The 18,964-nt window shown below is 36.3% G+C and overlaps 1 protein-coding gene across 1 annotated transcript in view; it reads left to right on the top strand.

The window, feature by feature from the left end:
* Nucleotides 1-18,964, top strand: part of LOC127834386 (general transcription factor IIF subunit 2-like) — a 52,425-nt gene that overhangs the window by 9,847 nt on the left and 23,614 nt on the right. Inside the window, exons 3-6 of the mRNA XM_052360202.1 lie at nucleotides 6,091-6,245; nucleotides 9,055-9,166; nucleotides 10,097-10,193; nucleotides 11,462-11,605. Coding sequence (XP_052216162.1) covers nucleotides 6,091-6,245; nucleotides 9,055-9,166; nucleotides 10,097-10,193; nucleotides 11,462-11,605 — 508 coding nt within the window. The remainder of the gene's footprint in view (nucleotides 1-6,090; nucleotides 6,246-9,054; nucleotides 9,167-10,096; nucleotides 10,194-11,461; nucleotides 11,606-18,964) is intronic.

Below are 18,964 nucleotides of genomic sequence, written 5' to 3'. Positions count from 1 at the left end.
AATTAAGTGACAAATAGTTTAGCTGATTTGGTTGGATGCATATATGCAGATATATCATGGTTTGTGCAGAGGACAGTAGCAAAAACAAGAGCTGTCTCCGTAGGATGACATACGCCCCCGATAAACGTTTTAATAGAAGTTATGAGCATTTTTCAAAACCTAAACGCTGACCCTAAGTTCAAGGTCAAAGGGGTCAAAATTTGTGTGTGTATGGGAAGGCCTTGTCCATATACATGCATACCAAATATGAATGTTACATCTGAAGGGACATAGAAGTTATGAGCATTTTTTCGAAACCTAAATGCAAAGTGTGACGGATAGACAGACGGACAGTGCGATCACTATATGCCCTCCTTTGGGGGCATAAAAATGTGTTTCACATTGTTTTGGTAAATTAGTAATGTAGTTAAAAGAACAGAATCATCAAGAATAAAGTTATTGATTATAAAGTGTTGCTGGCATATTTGATGCATTCATCTAGCTATAAGAAGGTCCCTGTTTTATCCCCACTGGCACCAAGTGAGGGTTCTCAAAATCTTTAAACAATATGAATAACAGTTATAGGGTTGAGAGCCTTGTTGATATGGGGGCTAAACACCTGAAATCAAAGCAACCCAGGTTACAGGCCGAGGCCAAATAAATAAACCAGAGGCCGCATGAGCCTGCTATACTCTGAACAAGTATTGTTTCTTCTCAGAAAACTGGCTTAAGTGTCTTACTAAGCTTTAGACTTTGAGTTTCAGTGCAATCTATCTAAAATAAATTGGTAAAATTAAATAATAATTTGTAAAAAATAAACATTCTGCACAAATTCAATTATTTACTTTACCTGTGTGCATGAATCTTGATGGTAAGTGAACTATGTCAAAAGCACCATAGCTATGAAACACTTGTATTTTGAATATTGCAATGTTCCACAGAAATGATGCTGATGATAATTCTACACGATGATGAATTATTAGATATATTTTTAAATTCCATTTCCACCAACAATTCGGTTATTCCACTACCAGTTCAAATGCTTCGTACACAGTTGAAAATAACACTATTCCACTCAACAACCGCGACACATGTACTCAATTTTTCAACTTTTCGCAATTAAAATTGTCTTACTGTTATTGTTGTTGTTGTACTTTTGAAAGTAGTTCGAAAGATGGCGACCATTAACCCAGAGATTGATTTATGAAATAAATCGTCTGCTGATCCAGAGTGTTATTCGGGTTGACAAACGGACTCGAAATATTGCTCGGTTTTCGACCGACTGTGAGTTAACGGCTGGACAGATATTTTTGAAGTAAACTTGTTTTGAAAGGTTGTCCAATGGCCCATAGGAGGATCAAGGGATGCTTTGGATTAAAGCTATTTTTGACATTTTTGCGGCCCGCGAAGACAGGTCTATAATAAAGTCTAGTTAATGACCTTGTTATGATTCCAATATCCGAGGGTGGGGATTTTTTTTTCATGGCTCTTTGTCAATTTTTTTCTCATTAAACATGATTTTATATATTTATTTGAATATATTGGGCTCCTAAAAATATATATATATGAAAAATACTATCCTGGGTACGTTACTTCCACCTGTGGTTATGATATTTGTGAGGAAACAGTATTACTGAACATTTACCATAGTCCAATGTAACCATTATATGTATCTTTTGACGATTTGAAAACCTAAAAATTATAAAGCGTTGCAACGCGAAACGATTGAATAATTTGGAGAGTTTTGTTGTTGTCGTTTAAATTTACGAAACTACAATGATTGCTTATATAAGGTATAAAATACTTGCCTTGTGTATATCCGGCGGAATAGCCGAGAGGGCTAATGCGCTTTTGCTTCAGACTAACTCCAGGACGCCGGGGGTCACTGGTTCGAGCCCTGGTACCGGCTACTTTTTATTCCTTTTTTAAATTTTATTCTTGATTTTTTACTAGAGCTTTTAAGATCCAATGTTTACATTTATCAATATAAAGCATTTTATGACAAACTTCAAGAAATGCCAAAATCTGTGAAAGGCCCCTTTAAGAGTACACGTTACTCTCTGTCGTTAGTCTAATTTGCAAATTGAGACTGGTGCATAATGCGGAATTAATTGGGATCAATTGCCAATTTAAATTCAGTTAAAAATGTGCATATGCAATAAAAATCAAAGAGAAATAACCAACTGCTTTATAGTGACTTATTGTGCCGAAGGGGATAAAATATAGCATTAAGAAAATATAGTATTTGTATTTTGATTGTTATGCGTTTATCATATCACCATGAGACATTGCCCGGTCTTTTATTGATTGATTCCTGATTGGTAAGCGGCTGGCACTGACATGAGCAGTAACTGATGAAACCTCTTCGCTACTGTCCAAAAACCGTACAATCTATGAATGTTGCTAATGTCCGCCATCTTGCAATTTTAAACTATCTTTTAGCAAAGTAAAGCACTGCGATAATATATTTTAAAGCAACATGTCAACCAAATAATATATTGATTGCATATTTGCTAGGTTACAGGTGACTGGTTTTCCTTTTCTGTAGTCAAACGATATGCATATTTTACTTCATGTGCAAAAGACGTTTATCGACATGTATTCGGACAGTTGTTTTCAGATATGGTTCGACGATTTTAATTATTTTTGACGTTCTTAATAACATTTTTATAGAATGACGAATAAACATTCAGTATTACGGATGGTCTGGTTGACAATATTTTGCAATCTACTAACCAAAATTGCACCTAGAAAGTCTAAAAAAAAGAACAATATGCTAGGGCTCTGCCCTATATTCCTTTTATCCTACATCCTCAGGCTCTTGGCTTAAGTAGTTATAACATATTAATGAGATGGGTATTTTGGCCAAAACAAACACATGTTTTACAGTTCTTAGGAGAGCAATATCTCTATAACATCATGGCAGTTTAAAGTAAAATGTTTAGTTCGTGTTTCAGCATATTTTATTTTAGATATATGTATGTTTATTAATTGTGAAACATTAGTATTAAAGTACCTTTACGTGTTTGATCAAAGGCCGGCTCACTTCTCCCTAATAAAATTGGAAGGAGAAGTCACTTCTTACTAAAATTTTGGTCTAGGATGATCCCAGACTATGCAGTGTTGTTACAGTCAGATATCCATGTAGCAGTATGATTAACTGTTTTTATACCCAACTGCAACAAATCAAACAGGAATAAAGTTGATTCACTATGCTTGAACGTCTGTATGTCCATCTGTCTATGCAGGCCTTTTCCGCTCCATTTTGGGAAAACGCAACTCTGGAATTTTGGGAATTTCATGTCGTGAAAAATCCCATTTTGGGAAAAAAATTAATTCGCAAAACTGGCTCAATTGGGAAAAATAATTTTATGTTAATAATAGTGTTTTGTATATTTAAAGGAAGCCGTTAAGTGGTCAATAACGACTATTTTGTAACCATATTATTAAAATTTACAAAATATTATAAACATTTGTGATTATAAGTGTACATTACCATGCCTACAGTGTATGTTAATAAAATATAAATTGGGCATAATGCATGCATGTTTAAAGGATCCTTTTCACAGATTTTGGCATGTTTTGAAGTTTGTCATTAAATGCTTTATATTGATAAATGTAAACATTAAATTTTAAAAGCTCGAGTAAAAAATCAAAAATAAAATTTAAAAAAGGAAAACAATAGTAGCCCGCAGCAGGGCTCGAACCAGTGACCCCCGGAATCCTGAAGTAAAAACGCATTAGCCAACTGAGCTATCCTGCCAAGCATACATTGCGTATTTTATACGTTATATAAGCAATCTTCGTAGTTTCACAAATTTAAACGACAACAACAGAACTCTCCAAATTATTCAATCGTTTTGCGTTGCAACGCTTTATAATTTTAAGGTTTTTAAATCGTCAAAAGATGCATATAATGGCTGTATTAGACAATGGCAAATGTTCAGTAATTCTGTTTCCTCACAAATATCATAACTAAACCGAAAATTTGCGAATCTGAAACAACTTTTTTCAATTTTGTCAATTTACCAAACCTTGAAAAGATCCCTTCAAGATTTTAGGACTGCTTTAATGCGTTAAAATAAGAAGAATATAAAAGTTATTTTATTACACAATTACAAACAAATGAATCGATATTTAATCAATTTCAGATATCGAAATAAAATATCCTATGTCGCATCTTGTTGTTGAATTACAGAAATCGTTTATAACGATCTTCCTTTATTACTAGAAATATTTTGGTGCATTCTTTTACTAACCTAACCTGATGTTGTTTGTTTGTTTTTTGCTTGTTGAAAAGGGACAAAATAGTTTGGGTATTTTTGGAATCTTGTTTTCTTATTTTAGCAACATAATATTTGCTTTGGGAGACGCCATTTTGATGATTAATGATTACCTGCACAGTGCGCGCACTATTGATCGAAACAAAGCCAGGCTCAAAACAAGCAGGTTTTCTCCAACGTTTAGTTTGCGGATTAAGGTAACGTTACTTATGACTTTTAGCAGCCGAAAAAATATCAACTTTGCAACCCTTGGAAGTTGGAATTGGGAAAAAAAATTAATTGGGAAAAAAACAACCAGATTTGCATTGGGAATGGGGCCCATATTCGGACCTGTGGCATAGGGCGGAAAAGGCCTGCTATGGGTACAAAATTGTGTGAGAAATAACTTCACTTTTCAGCATACAATCTTCAAACTAGAAATGGCACGGCAGAGGCCGACAAGTATCCCCACGCCGCATGTTTGACCCAGGTGCGCCCCAGGGTTGGTAATGGGGCCATGCATAGTTGAGATTGACCGTATTGTCATAAGAGAAGTTCAGTATCAATTTAAATGTGAATCGGTTGAGAAATGAAGAAATTATAGTAAAAGGCAATTTTGGGTGGGCGTGGCCTATGTGGACGGGCGCCCCAGGGTTGTTAGTGGGGCCATACATAGTTGAGATTGACCTTATTGTCATAAGAGAGGTTCAGTATCAATTTGAAGTAAATGGTTGTAGAAATAAAGAAATTATAGTAAAAGGCAATTTTGGGTGGGCGTGGCCTATGTGGGCGGGGCAGCCCAGGGTTGGTAATGGGGCAATGCATAGTTGAGACTGACTGTATTGTCATAAGAGAGGTTCAGTATCAATTTGAAGTGAATCCGTGCAGAAATGAAGAAATTATAGTTAACAGCAATTTTGGATGGGCGTGGCCTATGAGGGCGGGGCGCCCCAGGGTTGGTAATGGGGCCATGCATAGTTTAGATTGACCGTATTGTCATAAGAGAGGTTCGGTATCAATTTGAAAACAATCGGTGTAGAAATGAAGAAATCATAGTAAAATGACCTAAAAAAATGAGTAAAAATCTCTGCCCCGGCCCCACCCCAACCCCCATAACTTTTGACCCAGGGGTCAGATCAAAATTCCAAATAGTGCAGGGTCGCTCATATGCTCATAGCTTCCATGTGTGTAAGTTTCAAGGTTCTAGTGCTAATAGTGTAGGAGGAGATAGTGGACGGACAGACAGACGTTGGAGATAACCACAATATTCCCACGCTTTTCAAAAGCGTGGGGATAACTATCATTCATTAGTCCTTGTTGCATGAAGCTGTGCATATAAAATTGTGTCAGTTTTTTTAATGATCCTACTTTATGAAGGTGAGATTAACCATTATCTGTCCATTTGTTCTGGTCTGTCTGATTTGTATGTGTCATGCAGAACTAAAAAGTATTGGTGCTACAGGAATGAAACTTTGCAAACATTTCACCCAGCATATGGACTTGCACAACTTTATGTATTGGTTCATAGATGTTCTATATTACCAGAGTTATGGGACCTTTTTTAGCAATTAAATTTTGAACTTGTGCAGTCTGCACAAGCTAATCAGGGAGGATTCCTTTCACTTTTAATATTTTTTGTGTGTAGAGGAAGTCTTTTCTTAAAGAAAAATCCAGTTTAGGGGGAAAATGCTGTCCTTGATTGGAAAAATGTTGTGTGAGTGTTCTTTAGATCTCGCTCAAAGACATCAAGTACTGGTTCAACCCAGGAAACAGACTTGAGGGCGTTTCAATAAGCTTTTGGCTTTTAATGCAATCAAGGTAAAATAAAAAGGTTAACATTTATTTTCAGGATCCCTGGTGCCCAGCCCGAGGTGACATTCTCCATGAATGAGGCCCAGGCTCAGGTACAGGTTCCCGGCAGAGGGACCGCCACACCCAAGGAGCACAAGTTCAAGTTGACTGGTGTAGGGAACCAAAACTTGGTTGTCTTCTCAGAGAACAAAGGTATATACATAGACACAAGAATAAACAAAAACTTATATCCAAGAAAATAATATTTTTGACTTTGAATATGTACATGTTAACAATGTTGCCTATTTCAGTAACAAAATGACCGAAGTAAAGAAATATGTAATTTCAGTATTCTGTGGAAATGCGGCTAAATGCATGTTGGTGAAGTGTCTTCCCAGATTAGCCTGTGCAGTCTGCACAGGCTAATCTGGGAAGACACCATGCTTTTATGGAGTTTTTCGTTTAAAGGAAGTATTTTCTAAACAAAAAACCATTTTAGGCCAAAACTGTCATATCTGATTAGCCTGTGCAGACATGTCACAGGCTGATCTGGAATAACAGTTTACGCACTTGCATTAAGTTCGGAAGGCTCATTGGATTACACAGCTTTAATTGAGTATTTGCATATTGCAAACAAAATAAAAATGTTTTTGTTTTTGGTTTAGACAGAGAATCACATTATTGTATTAGTAGTTTTGGATAGTGCTATCAAGAAAGTTGGCATAAAATTTAAATTTCAATAACATTGACTCGTCACCAAATAGTCCTAGCTATACTACTCACCCATGCATTGGTGTCAGTTTAGGTTTGTGTGGAGCATCTCTATATAAATGTTACTACTGCCGTTATTCAATTGAAACTTCACACGATGTGAAAGTGTTGTCCCTGATTATCAATGGGTTGCAAATAAATGAAATCAAAGTAAGTGGTAAACTTTTGAAAACTTGGTTAAGTGGTTATGGCCATTTTTCTTCTTGTAATTTATTAATCTTAAGGTTTAAGTTTTCTTATACCTCTTTAACTACTGCAAATATTGAATTTCAAACATGTCTTCCTAGTTGTTATGTCAATTTACTTCAATTTAATGTACACTTTCAAACTGGAAAGAATAGTTGAGCACTCTGTCTTTTAAAGGGGCCTTTTCACAGATTTTGGCATTTTTTTAACTTCTTCATTAAATGCTTTATTATGATAAATTTAAACATTGGATCGTAAAATCTCCAGTGAAAAATCAAGCAAAAAATTAAAAAAAGGAAAAGAACATTGCCCGGAGCAGGTTTCGAACCAGTGACCCCTGGAGTCCTGCCAGAGTCCTGAAGTAAAAACGCTTTAACCTACTGAGCTATTCCGCCGAGTACACATTCTTGGCGTATTTTATACCTTATATAAGCAATCTTCGTAGTTTCACAAAATTTAACGACAAAAACAGAACTCTCCAAATTATTCAATCGTTTCGCGTTGCAACGCTTTATAATTTTTAGGTTTTAAAATCGTCAAAAGATGCATATAATGGCTATATTAGAGCATGGTTAATGTTCAGTAGTACTGTTTCCTCACAAATATCATAACTAAAACGAAAACTTACGAATCTGAAACAACTTTTTGCAATTTTGTCAATTTACCAAAGCGTGAAAAGATCCCTTTAAAAACTCTTGTTTACCTTTATTATTCCTTATCAATGTATGAGAGCAGGTAAATTGTAGTCATCATGTTGGTTGTGCAGTCAGTCTCTTGGAGGTGCAGTCAGTCTCTTGGAAGTGCAGTCAGTCTGTTGGTTGGTGTGCATAAAAGTCAACAAGTTTGTTGAGCTATTCTCATGCAATGTATTTAAATGCTGTCATTACCATGGCACCACCACACCTGGCGTCTTTGTGATCCAAATGTTATTTGCATAGGAACTTACCTGACAAAGTGTCAGAAGAGTAGGGGTCATTTTTATTTTTAAAATCTAGCTGAAATCTACTATTGCAAATATCTACCCGTATATAAGCCTGACTCTGGAAAAAACAGGTCTTATGCATGAGTGGAAAGTGTCATCACAGATTAGCCTTTGCAGTCTGAAGAGGCATATCAGGTACGGCCCGTTCATATCAGGGACGACCCATTCATATCAGGTACGACCCTTTCATATCCGGTATGACCCGTTCGGCAGGGGCATATAAGGTACGACCGGTTCATATCAGGTATGACCCGTGGCATATCAGGTACGACCCGTTCATATCAGGTACGACCCGTTCATATCAGGTACGACCTGTTCATATCAGGTACGACCCGTTCAGCAGAGGCATATCAGGTACGACCCGTTCATATCAGGTATGACCCATGGCATCTCAGGTACGACCCGTTCATATCAGGTACGACCCTTTCATGTCAGGTATGACCTGTTCATATCAGGTACGACCCGTTCATATCAGGTACGACCCGTTCATATCAGGTACGACCCGTTCAAGAGGCATATCAGGTACGACCCGTTCATATCAGGTACGACCCGTTCATATCAGGTATAACCCGTTTGGCAGAGGCATATCAGGTACGACCCGTTCATATCAGGTATGACCCATTCATAATAGGTACAACCCGTTCATATCAGGTACGACCTGTTCATATCAGGTACGACCCGTTTATATCGGGTACGACCGGTTCATATTAGGTACGACCCTTTCAAGAGGCATATCAGGTACGACCCATTCATATCAGGTACGACCTGTTCATATTAGGTACGACCCTTTCAAGAGGCATATCAGGTATGACCCGTTCATATCATGTACGACCCGTGGCATATCAGGTACGACCCCTGTCATATCAGGTACGACCCGTGGCATATCAGGTAAGACCCGCTCGGCTAAAATGGCTTTTTTTCATTTCAAGGCAGTTTTTTCTTAACGAAAATTCAGTCTTAGCAGAAAGTGTTGTCCCTGATTATCTTGTGCAAAATGCACAGGATTATCTGGAACGACACTTTACGCACATGCCTAAAGCCCCATTTTCTCAGAGTGAGACTCGTATCTTTTGTGTTTTTAAGGTGAGGGTACCACAGCAGCCGAGATAACAGAGCGTATTGCCATAGAGGGGAAGGTAATACAGAGGGCAGAGTGTCAGCCTGTGGTGGACAAGAGCTACATGCAGCTCAAGAAGTAGGTTCCATTTGACCATGGTCTGGGGAAAACTAAGGATAAAAGGTGTTCTTATATGCAGCTCAAGAAGTAGGTCCCATTTAAATGTGGTCTGGGGAAAACTATGGATAAAAAGTGTTCTAAATGCAGCTCAAGAAGTAGGTCCCATTTATCCGTGGTCTGGGGAAAACTATGGATAAAAAGTGTTCTTACATGCAGCTCAAGAAGTAGGTTCCATTTGACTGTGGTCTGGGGAAAACTATGGATAAAAAGTGTTCTTACATGCAGCTCAAGAAGTAGGTCCCATTTATCCGTGGTGTGGGGAAAACTATGGATAAAAAGTGTTCTTACATGCAGCTCAAGAAGTAGGTTCCATTTGACTGTGGTCTGGGGAAAACTATGCATAAAAAGTGTTCTTACATGCAGCTCAAGAAGTAGGTTCCATTTGACTGTGGCCTGGGGAAAACTATGGATAAAAAGTGTTCTTACATGCAGCTCAAGAAGTAGGTCCCATTTAACCGTGGTCTGGGGAAAACTAAGGACAAAAGGTGTTCTTACAGAAGAATGTAATGACCGCATTCGTGAATACATTTTCTTCAAAGTTTTGAAAATAAAGAATTGCCATAAATTAAGTGTACACGTAGCTACTTACACCTAATTTTTCTCTTAATACTGAAACATTGTTTTAAAATTTTGCCATAGTCAACAGGTGCAGTACATTAATGATATAAACTAGAGACTATAAAGTTGCATTATATGCAGTCTTCACAGTAATTCATGCATGATGCTTCCACTTAAATTAGGATTTTGGCATCTATGGCAATCTGTGTAACATGTATTTTCTATACTTTTTATTGCAGCTATTGAGGGTTTTACTGTGAAACTGATGTATCTTCTCCACATTTCTATTTACGATACATTAGTTTTGCACTCAAAACTGTTTGTTTGCAGACGTCATGTGGAGGATTCCAACAAACCCAAGCGTGAAATCAAGCAGATCACAGGTGTGGTCACAACCTACAAGCCAGTCAGCAACCATGCCGCTAATGTATGTACTCATGGATGGAGTGAAGCCTGTGGGATCATTTTCCCTTTATTGATGATATCCACCATAAAAAATTGCATAGAGTAATATTTAGGTTTTGACTCTTTATCCTATATATTTTAAAGGTTTTGAAGTTTTTTAATTTTTTTACTCTTTGTTTAAAATAATAAATTTACAACACTAATTTATGTGTAAAGGCGCATTCTGCAGGGGCAACCGTGTATGCTAAACACATTTCTTGTTAACATTAAAGATAAGATCAGATTTTGTAATTTTAACTTTGATTCGAAATAAAAATGAAAATAAAATAAAACATGGCTATTGATCTAATGGCAAAAACAAATGTATTTTGTAGGGATGGCATCGAATACCTATATCGGTATTCAAATACCCGCAAATCCATTCAATCGAATATTTGAAGGTTTTTGCTTGTGTTTACTTTGCTATAGAGTTATCTTATCGTTGTGAACTTAATCTATGACTGACACTCAAATCGGACACAAATAAAATGATAAAAACAAGTCATAGAATTGTAATCATTAACATTTGAGTTTTTTCATAAATTTTATAATGGCGATAACATGTGTGTGTGTGTACAACAAAAAAGTATCATTTCAAAAGGTTATGCAAAATACATCGCAAAGAATTTTAGTGATGACTGCATATTTTCTATTAAAACACACATTTATATCATTTGTCAACTTCAAACATTTAATGGCTGTTCAAACCGTGATCACACCATGTTAACTATTGTTCGCTAGTCATTTTAAGACCCTAATTGGTAGCATATTGACAAACACAAGTTGAGGCCCTTTCTTTGGGTGTGTATATTGCGACTGCACAATCGACGCTGATAAGAGCACGCTATCAGTTTGACACGTCAAACGTCCTATCAAACATGTTAATCCCTTTTGATTTCAATTGGCAATCAGTTGTTATTGTTGTAATTAGTAAGCAACTTGCGGGTTATTATGTTAAAAGCACAAAATCGATTGAAATACTAAACTTGCCAATACTCGAATGCCAACTCTGCCATTCGAATACTAAGGATTCAATCGAATATTCGAATATTGGAATAATTTTGCCATCTCTAGTATTTTGTAATAAAATAAACAACAGATAGTAAGATTTTATTCCAGAGTAGTTGTAAACATTTGATGGTAAGCTTTTGTTCTGATGTAGTTTTGAACATTCACCGGAATAGTTTGTTTGATAATAAGTTATTTCCCTTTCCTGGTCTAAACATTCTGTATGAACTATTTCTGTTTCAGATTGAGCATGAAAAGAAGATTAAAGAAGGGGGGAAGAGAATACGAGATGAGCGGGACGTGGTAACGAACAAACTGTTTGAGATCTTTGAGAAGCATCAGTACTATAACATACAGGACCTTGTACGCCTGACAAACCAGCCTGTGGTAAGTAGATATGGCTTGTTTAACAGGTGCTGTATGCTTGTTGTCCCCTACCGGTAAAACCGGAGGGGACTTATGGTTTGCGCTCCGTCTGTCAGTCTGTCTGTCTGTCCGTCACACTTTTCTAGATCCTGCGATAACTTTAAAAATTATTCATATTTTTTCATGAAACTTGAAATATGGATAGATGGCAATATGGAGATTATGCATGTCATTTCATTTTGTTCCTATGTCAAGAATTCTGGTTACTATGACAACATTGCTTGGCAATCTCTTGTTAATTTTAAAACACTGTCATAGTTATATTAATTTTGGCGTATTGTGTTCTTTAGCAAGCATAAGCAGTATTTTACATAGAGGACCTTGTACCACTCTAAACAGCCTGTGGTACAAGCTGTATGATTGTTAATCTAACCATACAGTTACAAGTTAGTTAATCTTGACATATGCGTAATGATCTTGGAAAACTTGGGTTAATGCATCGCGTAAAGTGTCATCACAGATTAGGCTGTGCAGTATGCACAGTCTAACAATGGACAACACTTCCCGCATTAATGGAATTATTTTTGTAAAGAAAGTCTCTTCTTAAAGAAAATCCTGTGTTGTCCCAGATTAGCCCATTCAGACTTAATAAAAACAGCAAGAAATCACATGTTTACTCACAATCATCATGCAACTGGCTTCAGAACTTTTATTTGTATATGAGCATACATTTCTCAAGAAAGTCTAAACATTTTTATATAAGATAAATGGCTGGAATGAGGTGACGCAGTTTTCCTGATATGACATGATAGTACATGTTCCAGCTTTTATTTTATGATTCAAAACGGTTGGCCAAACAGGATCCTTTGCGTTATTTTCTAACTTGGGAAAAACATTTACGATATTAATACAACTGTATCGCTTCCCTTATTAAATCTTTTGCATAAAGTGTAAAAATGCTTTGTCAAAAGCCACATATATTATACAAACATCAAAAAGCAGATCAATTGTGTCTTGTTCTGAAAAAACTGGGCTTAATTCATGTGCGTAAAGTGTCGTCCCAGATTAGCCTGTGCAGTCAACACAGGCTAATCAGGGACGACACTATCCGCTTTAATGGTATTTTTAGTTTCAAGGAAGTCCTTCCTTACCGAAAATCAAGTTTAGGCGGAAAGTGTCGTCCCTGATTAGCCTGTGGGGACTACACAGGCTAATCTGGGACGACACTTTACACACATGTATTATGCCCAGTTTTATCAGAACAAGACACAATTAATTTTCTGAATGTCTCAGGTGAGTGCATCAGGGCATTTTTTCATCTCGTTAATTTAAACAAATAATTCTCATTATGTCTGTCCACTCAATCGTCAATTGCAAATAGCAGGGCATCTTTGTAAAATAGGCTAAATTCTTGTTTTTTCTTTTTGATGATCACTTTTATTTAATATCGTGCTAATATAAGAGTTCAAACAATACTTAACATATTGACTTATTAAGTCAATATTTATAACAGTACTTCACAGATACAATTGTGAACAATAATATAAAATACAATTTATAACAACAGTGCTTTTTCATGGGAACGCTTTTCATATGTTAATTTCTTGAATATCTTCTATCCCAAACAGTCAATATTCCCATAATACTGTTTTATATGTAAACAATGAATATTTAAATCATGACATATCAACTAATCAAAGATTCAGCGTGTGCTGAACACCAAAATGCAATCATTACCCGACATTCCCACAACTAGAATTCCTGTATGTTTACTGTAGTAGACACATGTTGGTTTTCTCACATTATCCTTCTCTGTGACCACATCTGCAAGTCTCTGTCCCCCATCTGTGTCCACTTGGATGATTGTGTTGGACCAGCCTCCACATACCAGAACCTGTCCTGTGTCTGTCACATGGAGGCCAGGTTTGATATATTCTTTGTATCCCCCCCACATCAGTGCAGGGTCAGACAGTGTGGAGATCACTGTACCATCCCTGGACAGTGTGACCAGCTTAGAATAAATAGTCGCATATATCCTCTCTCCATTTGGACTCACTGCACAGGAGGCAACTATGTTATTGAAATAAGTGGTGCTGTAATCTGTATGAAAACATGATATCGCATTAGTGGCAGTTTAGGAGGAAATATTAACCCTTTGCATGCTGGGAAATTTGTCGTCTGCTAAAATGTCGTCTGCTGAATTTCTAAAATTAGCATTTTCTTCGATTTTTTTTCAGAATACTATCAGAATAGCAAACAGTTTGGATCCAGATGAGACGCCACGTTCTGTGGCGTCTCATCTGGATCCAAACTGTTTGCAAAGGCCTTCACAACTCGGTTCCCGCACTGTAAGGGTTAACACCTATAAACATACATACATACTTAATATATGTAATGTTTTTACCTTTCATTATCTTGTTTTTCACTTAAATGCTGATACAGTAACCTTTACAGAGAGACAAAAATAATAAAGCAGAATATGCATGTTAATCTGTGTATACACAATTCCAGACATTTCCAATAAAAATTAGTTGTTTTTTATCTTAAGCATATTCTCAATACACATGCTTTTCATTAATCCATGCTAATTACATGTATATGATATGCATTGATTGTACGCTTCCTTTTTGCTTAGAGTTATGAATTCTTTTTTTTCCATCGTCTGACATCTTGGAATTATGACATTTGTATATAGCAACATAAATTTACGAACCAATAGTTATACCCCCACAAACGAAGTTTAAGGGAGATATATATGAGTGAGCTATCTGTCTGTCGGTTTGTCGGTCGGTCTGTATTAAGTGTCCGCTCTCTAATTCAAGTTGTTTTCATCCGATCTTCACCAAACTTGGTCAGATGTTGTGTTTAGATGATGTCTAGGTCAAGTCCAAATATGGGTCATGCCGGGTCAAAAACTAGGTCACTGGGTCACTCAGGGTGTTTCTAACATTTAGCATGGTGTATGCTCTCTAATTTTCATCCGAGCCTTACCAAACTTGGTCAGAAGTTGTATCTAGATGATGTATAAGCCAAGTTCGAACATGGGCATGCATGCCGGGTCAAAAACTAGGTCACAGGGTCACTAAGTGCGTTTTAAACATTGAGCATGGTGTCCGCTGTTTTTTGTGAAGACAACATGCAAAATATTCTGTGTCAATGCGGCATGTGGGGGTATTCGTCACGTCTGTGACAAAGCTCTAGTTTAGCCTGATGTCATACGAGGACACTTCTAGGCACTTGTTTAATGTTTTGAACAAATCAAACTTGTTATGCCCCAGGATCGAATGATCGGGGGTATATTGTTTTTGGCCTGTCTGTCTGTCTGTCACAAACTTTAACCTTGGTCATAACTTTTGCATAATTAAAGATAGCAACTTGATATTTGGCATGCATGTTATCGCATGGAGCTGCACATTTTGAGTTGTGAAAGGTCAAGGTCATCCTTCAAGGTCGAAGGTCAAATATATGGCGCATTAAGGGGCATTGTGTTTCTGACAAACACATCTCTTGTTTATTAAGTGTTTATTGACTTATGAAGATAATCATAACAATAAGATATAAAATTGATAAAAGGTAATGAATTTAAAACTAATCGGGATGTATGCAATACATAGCAGACTTGTTATATTTGGTGAAATTGATTTTGGGAAAAGTTATCATTGCTTGTAATGAACTAATTTATTTTATGTCTTACACCCCCTTAAGGTTGGAAAAGAGAAACAGGAAGAAACACAAAATGACATTAACAAAACGTATTTTTGCAGAGAAAAGTGTAAAATTGAAAATATTAAGTACAATTTTCTACAAAATTTGTCATTTGTATATTTTTCTTGAGGTATTTATACAATTGATTTAGCACTTGTCAGTGTGTTTATGTTGCTTAAATATTAAGGGATATATCATGGTAAAAATAGATGAAGCAGTCAGGAAAAATTTGCATAGGTACGTCTATATGTATGTAAAAAAAAATGTGTATCGGCTGTCAATGCAGAGTTATGTTCTTTTGCCTGTATTATTATTCATACATTTTTTGGGGAACATACTTTTTTATTTGAATATGTATGTATTTGTGATTGCAAAAAAAACCACTACCTATTATGACCTCGTTTGATATGTTCATTTTCTTATTTACAAATGTGTTTTTTAAGATAATAAGAAATTGATTGCTTCTCAATTTCAATTATAGTAGAATAATTGCTCATGCAGAATAACTATATTGTTAAGAAAAAATTGTCTTATCAGTATGGGCATGCAGAATGAATATATTTAGTAAGAATTACAGTTCTCTGTTGTGTCTTCATACAGCTTGCGCATGAGTCTTCCATCCACAGTGTATTGGTACAGGGCATTGTCTGTTGTAATGAACAGATTGCCCTGGTGATGGGCAATTCCACGGCAAAAATGTTGGAATTCCATAGTGCTGTCCTTTACCAGCTGAAGATTGGTCACTCTGATGAAGTGGATCTCTTTGATATTCATAGCAACAGCCACAAGACTAGAGTCAATGCTGCATATGGACACGGGATGACTAGGCAAGTCACAGTGGGCAACAACCTTCAATGTCTGGTCCAACAGCTTAACTTTTCTATTGTTTTTGTCTGTGATCAGGAGTTCTCCAGTACCTATCTCACAGATACCTGATATAGAGCAACTAAATGATGAAAAATCCTCCGTTATCGCCACATTATAATTCTTACTTGTCTTTATTCTGATGACTTGGTTTGGATCAGACTTGTCATGTGCACTTGATAGATATCTTTGGACCAACCGGGTTGATGAACTTGATTTTACTGTATGAGACTGTTTATGTGGTACTGATGCTTGATTGGAAATTGTATCTAGTTTGTTAAGAGCAATTGTTTGGTTTGCAATTTCTGCTTGTCTGGGTGTTCCTGATACTGGACTGGTAACCAGGTCTTGCTTGTTGGTTTCACTTGATTGGATTTCAGGATCACTTTTGCTGGGTAGTGCACAACATGCTTCAGGTTTTGTCTCTTTGGTTACTCTGTTTTCTGTGAGTATTTGTCCTAATCCTGAAAGAGTGGCCATGGTTTGAAGGATGATTGGCTCAGGTGTAAAACTCAGTGTTATATCATTCTCGTCTGTCATTTCTTGTAAAACTGCTTTGGTCTTGACAGATATGTCCAAGCATTTTCTGTAAATAATCATTTGGATTGCTTCACTTTTGCCTTTCATATTAAGCCAATCTTCTTTAACAGATTTCATCTTTTTGATTGACTCATTGCAGTTTGCATTATCAGTTTGAATAGATGTTTTCAATTTAGCCAGTTGTGTGTCTAGCTCCTTGATGGTATTCCTCTCCAGTTGATCCAAAGAATCATTGATTGCCTTGCGTAAAGCATTGATTTCTTCCATCATTGTATTGTAGGCTTGTTCCAGGGACTTTAGACTTTCCTCAAAGTCATCTTTCTTCAGAATCAACTGTTCATGTAAAGTATCAAGAGTCGCTGACAACTGCTTGAATTCCCCTTTTTGGTGCAGGTCTTTCACTTTATCAGCTATGAGAACAACATGGCTGCATTTTCTGAAAAGGAAGTCCTCTTTAAATGCATTCAAGACATGAGCAACTTCAACCTTTATTTTTTTTAACCAGATTAGGGTGTATTTTTTTAATTTAACAATTTTCAAACTTTGTACACTCAGTACTAGCACTTAAACAGGGAAACAATTATTTAGTATACTACTTACTTATGATTGTAGACATGACATACTGTGCACATCAGCTCACTGTGGTCCTCACAGAATGTTTCCAATTTCCTGTTCTTGTGCACCTCACATTGCTCTAGAACATCAAATGTTGCATCAGAAACTGGCCACTTACTGATGTTTTTCTTGTCCAAAGTTACATGCTTCTGATAAAGAAAGTTATGGTGCTCCAAACATTTGCCACAGTAAATCTTGCAACAGTCCTCGCAGTAAAATTCAGCCTCTGTGTTTCTATCATTTCCCTTACAAGTGTTACAAGAAAAGTCAAAGAACAAATCTGATCCCCTATGAATTGAAGTCTCAAAATTGGAAGCCATTTTACTTGTTCATTACGTTCACTCATAACCAAGTGAATAAAATGACATTCTGATTTTTGAACCAGTATCACCTGATCTGCACTCATGTGATTATTTAGATATCTGTAAATTTCTTTGTATCTTATCACTAAATTAAACATTTACATGTAGATGACTTACAAAAGAAAAATCTTTTGCATTCTCAGGTTGTGAAGTGTATGGTAATTGAGGTGTTAAACGTTTGTATCAAAATAAATAGTAACATTGCTTTGTAATAGTGGGAAAAACCCTGAAACAAATGTTGTGTCAACCCTATAAAAATCTTATAATACAAAAAAAAAATCAATTGGTGATATTTTCTTTGACAGCTTATGAATAAATAAATATTCAAATAATTAATATACAGTCCACTCTCGTTATCTCGAAGTCGGCGGGAACAACAAAAAATATCGAGATAACGAGAGTTCGAGATATCGGATTAGGCGTTTTCAAAGAAAAAATGAGACGAAAATTTACCTTGTTTTTAACATCTTAATACCTGCTAAGTTATCTAACTAAAGCCGTCACCGTGTGGCATAATACTCTCTTCCTGATATATACGCGTTTTACGAGGCACGAATAATTTTTCTATTTAAATGCTTAAAATGACGTTTTAAGTATAACAGAATTGCATGAACACATGCAGTTATAATTTTTCTTAACTGTCGCGTAAACGACGGTGTATATACGCAAAAATATAACTCAATGCATTTTGGAATGTTGTTTGTAAAAAACAATTAGTCTTTCGGCCTTTCGGCAGACTGTGTATTAATTGCAGTTAATTTATGTTAAAGTGACACTTAAAGTGACAGGCCTTAATCAAGATTTAATTGCTAACGACATTACACACGTGTGATCATTGATGCAATTAACGGATCGATTTCCTACCGCACAGTATCGGGAGCAGCCGGGCGAGCGGGACGGTGAAGTATCAAAGAAAAAGTTTCTCACCTTTTGCCGACACTGGGAAAGTTATTCGCACTTCGAGATAAACCACAGTAAATACATGTTAAATCGGGACTCGGGACAAAAATTTATATCGACATATCAAATTATTCGACATAACGAAAATCGAGATAAGCGATGTTTATTTATAAAGATAAAGAAGGAAAAAAATGGGACATTGAGCTTACTTCGACATATCGAGAATATCGAGATATCCGATGTCGAGATAACGAGAGTGGACTGTACTATGGGTTTAAGACATTGATATATTTTTAGATGTTCTTGATAGCACATTGTACATTAGTTTAAGTTACATGGCTTCTTAATGATCCTGAAATGATTCATGGTTTGTAAATAAAATTAAAAGTATCAA

Source organism: Dreissena polymorpha, chromosome 6, assembly GCF_020536995.1.
Source record: "Dreissena polymorpha isolate Duluth1 chromosome 6, UMN_Dpol_1.0, whole genome shotgun sequence".
Classification (NCBI taxonomy): Eukaryota; Metazoa; Mollusca; class Bivalvia; order Myida; family Dreissenidae; genus Dreissena; species Dreissena polymorpha.
This window is presented reverse-complemented; position numbering and strand designations above follow the sequence as displayed.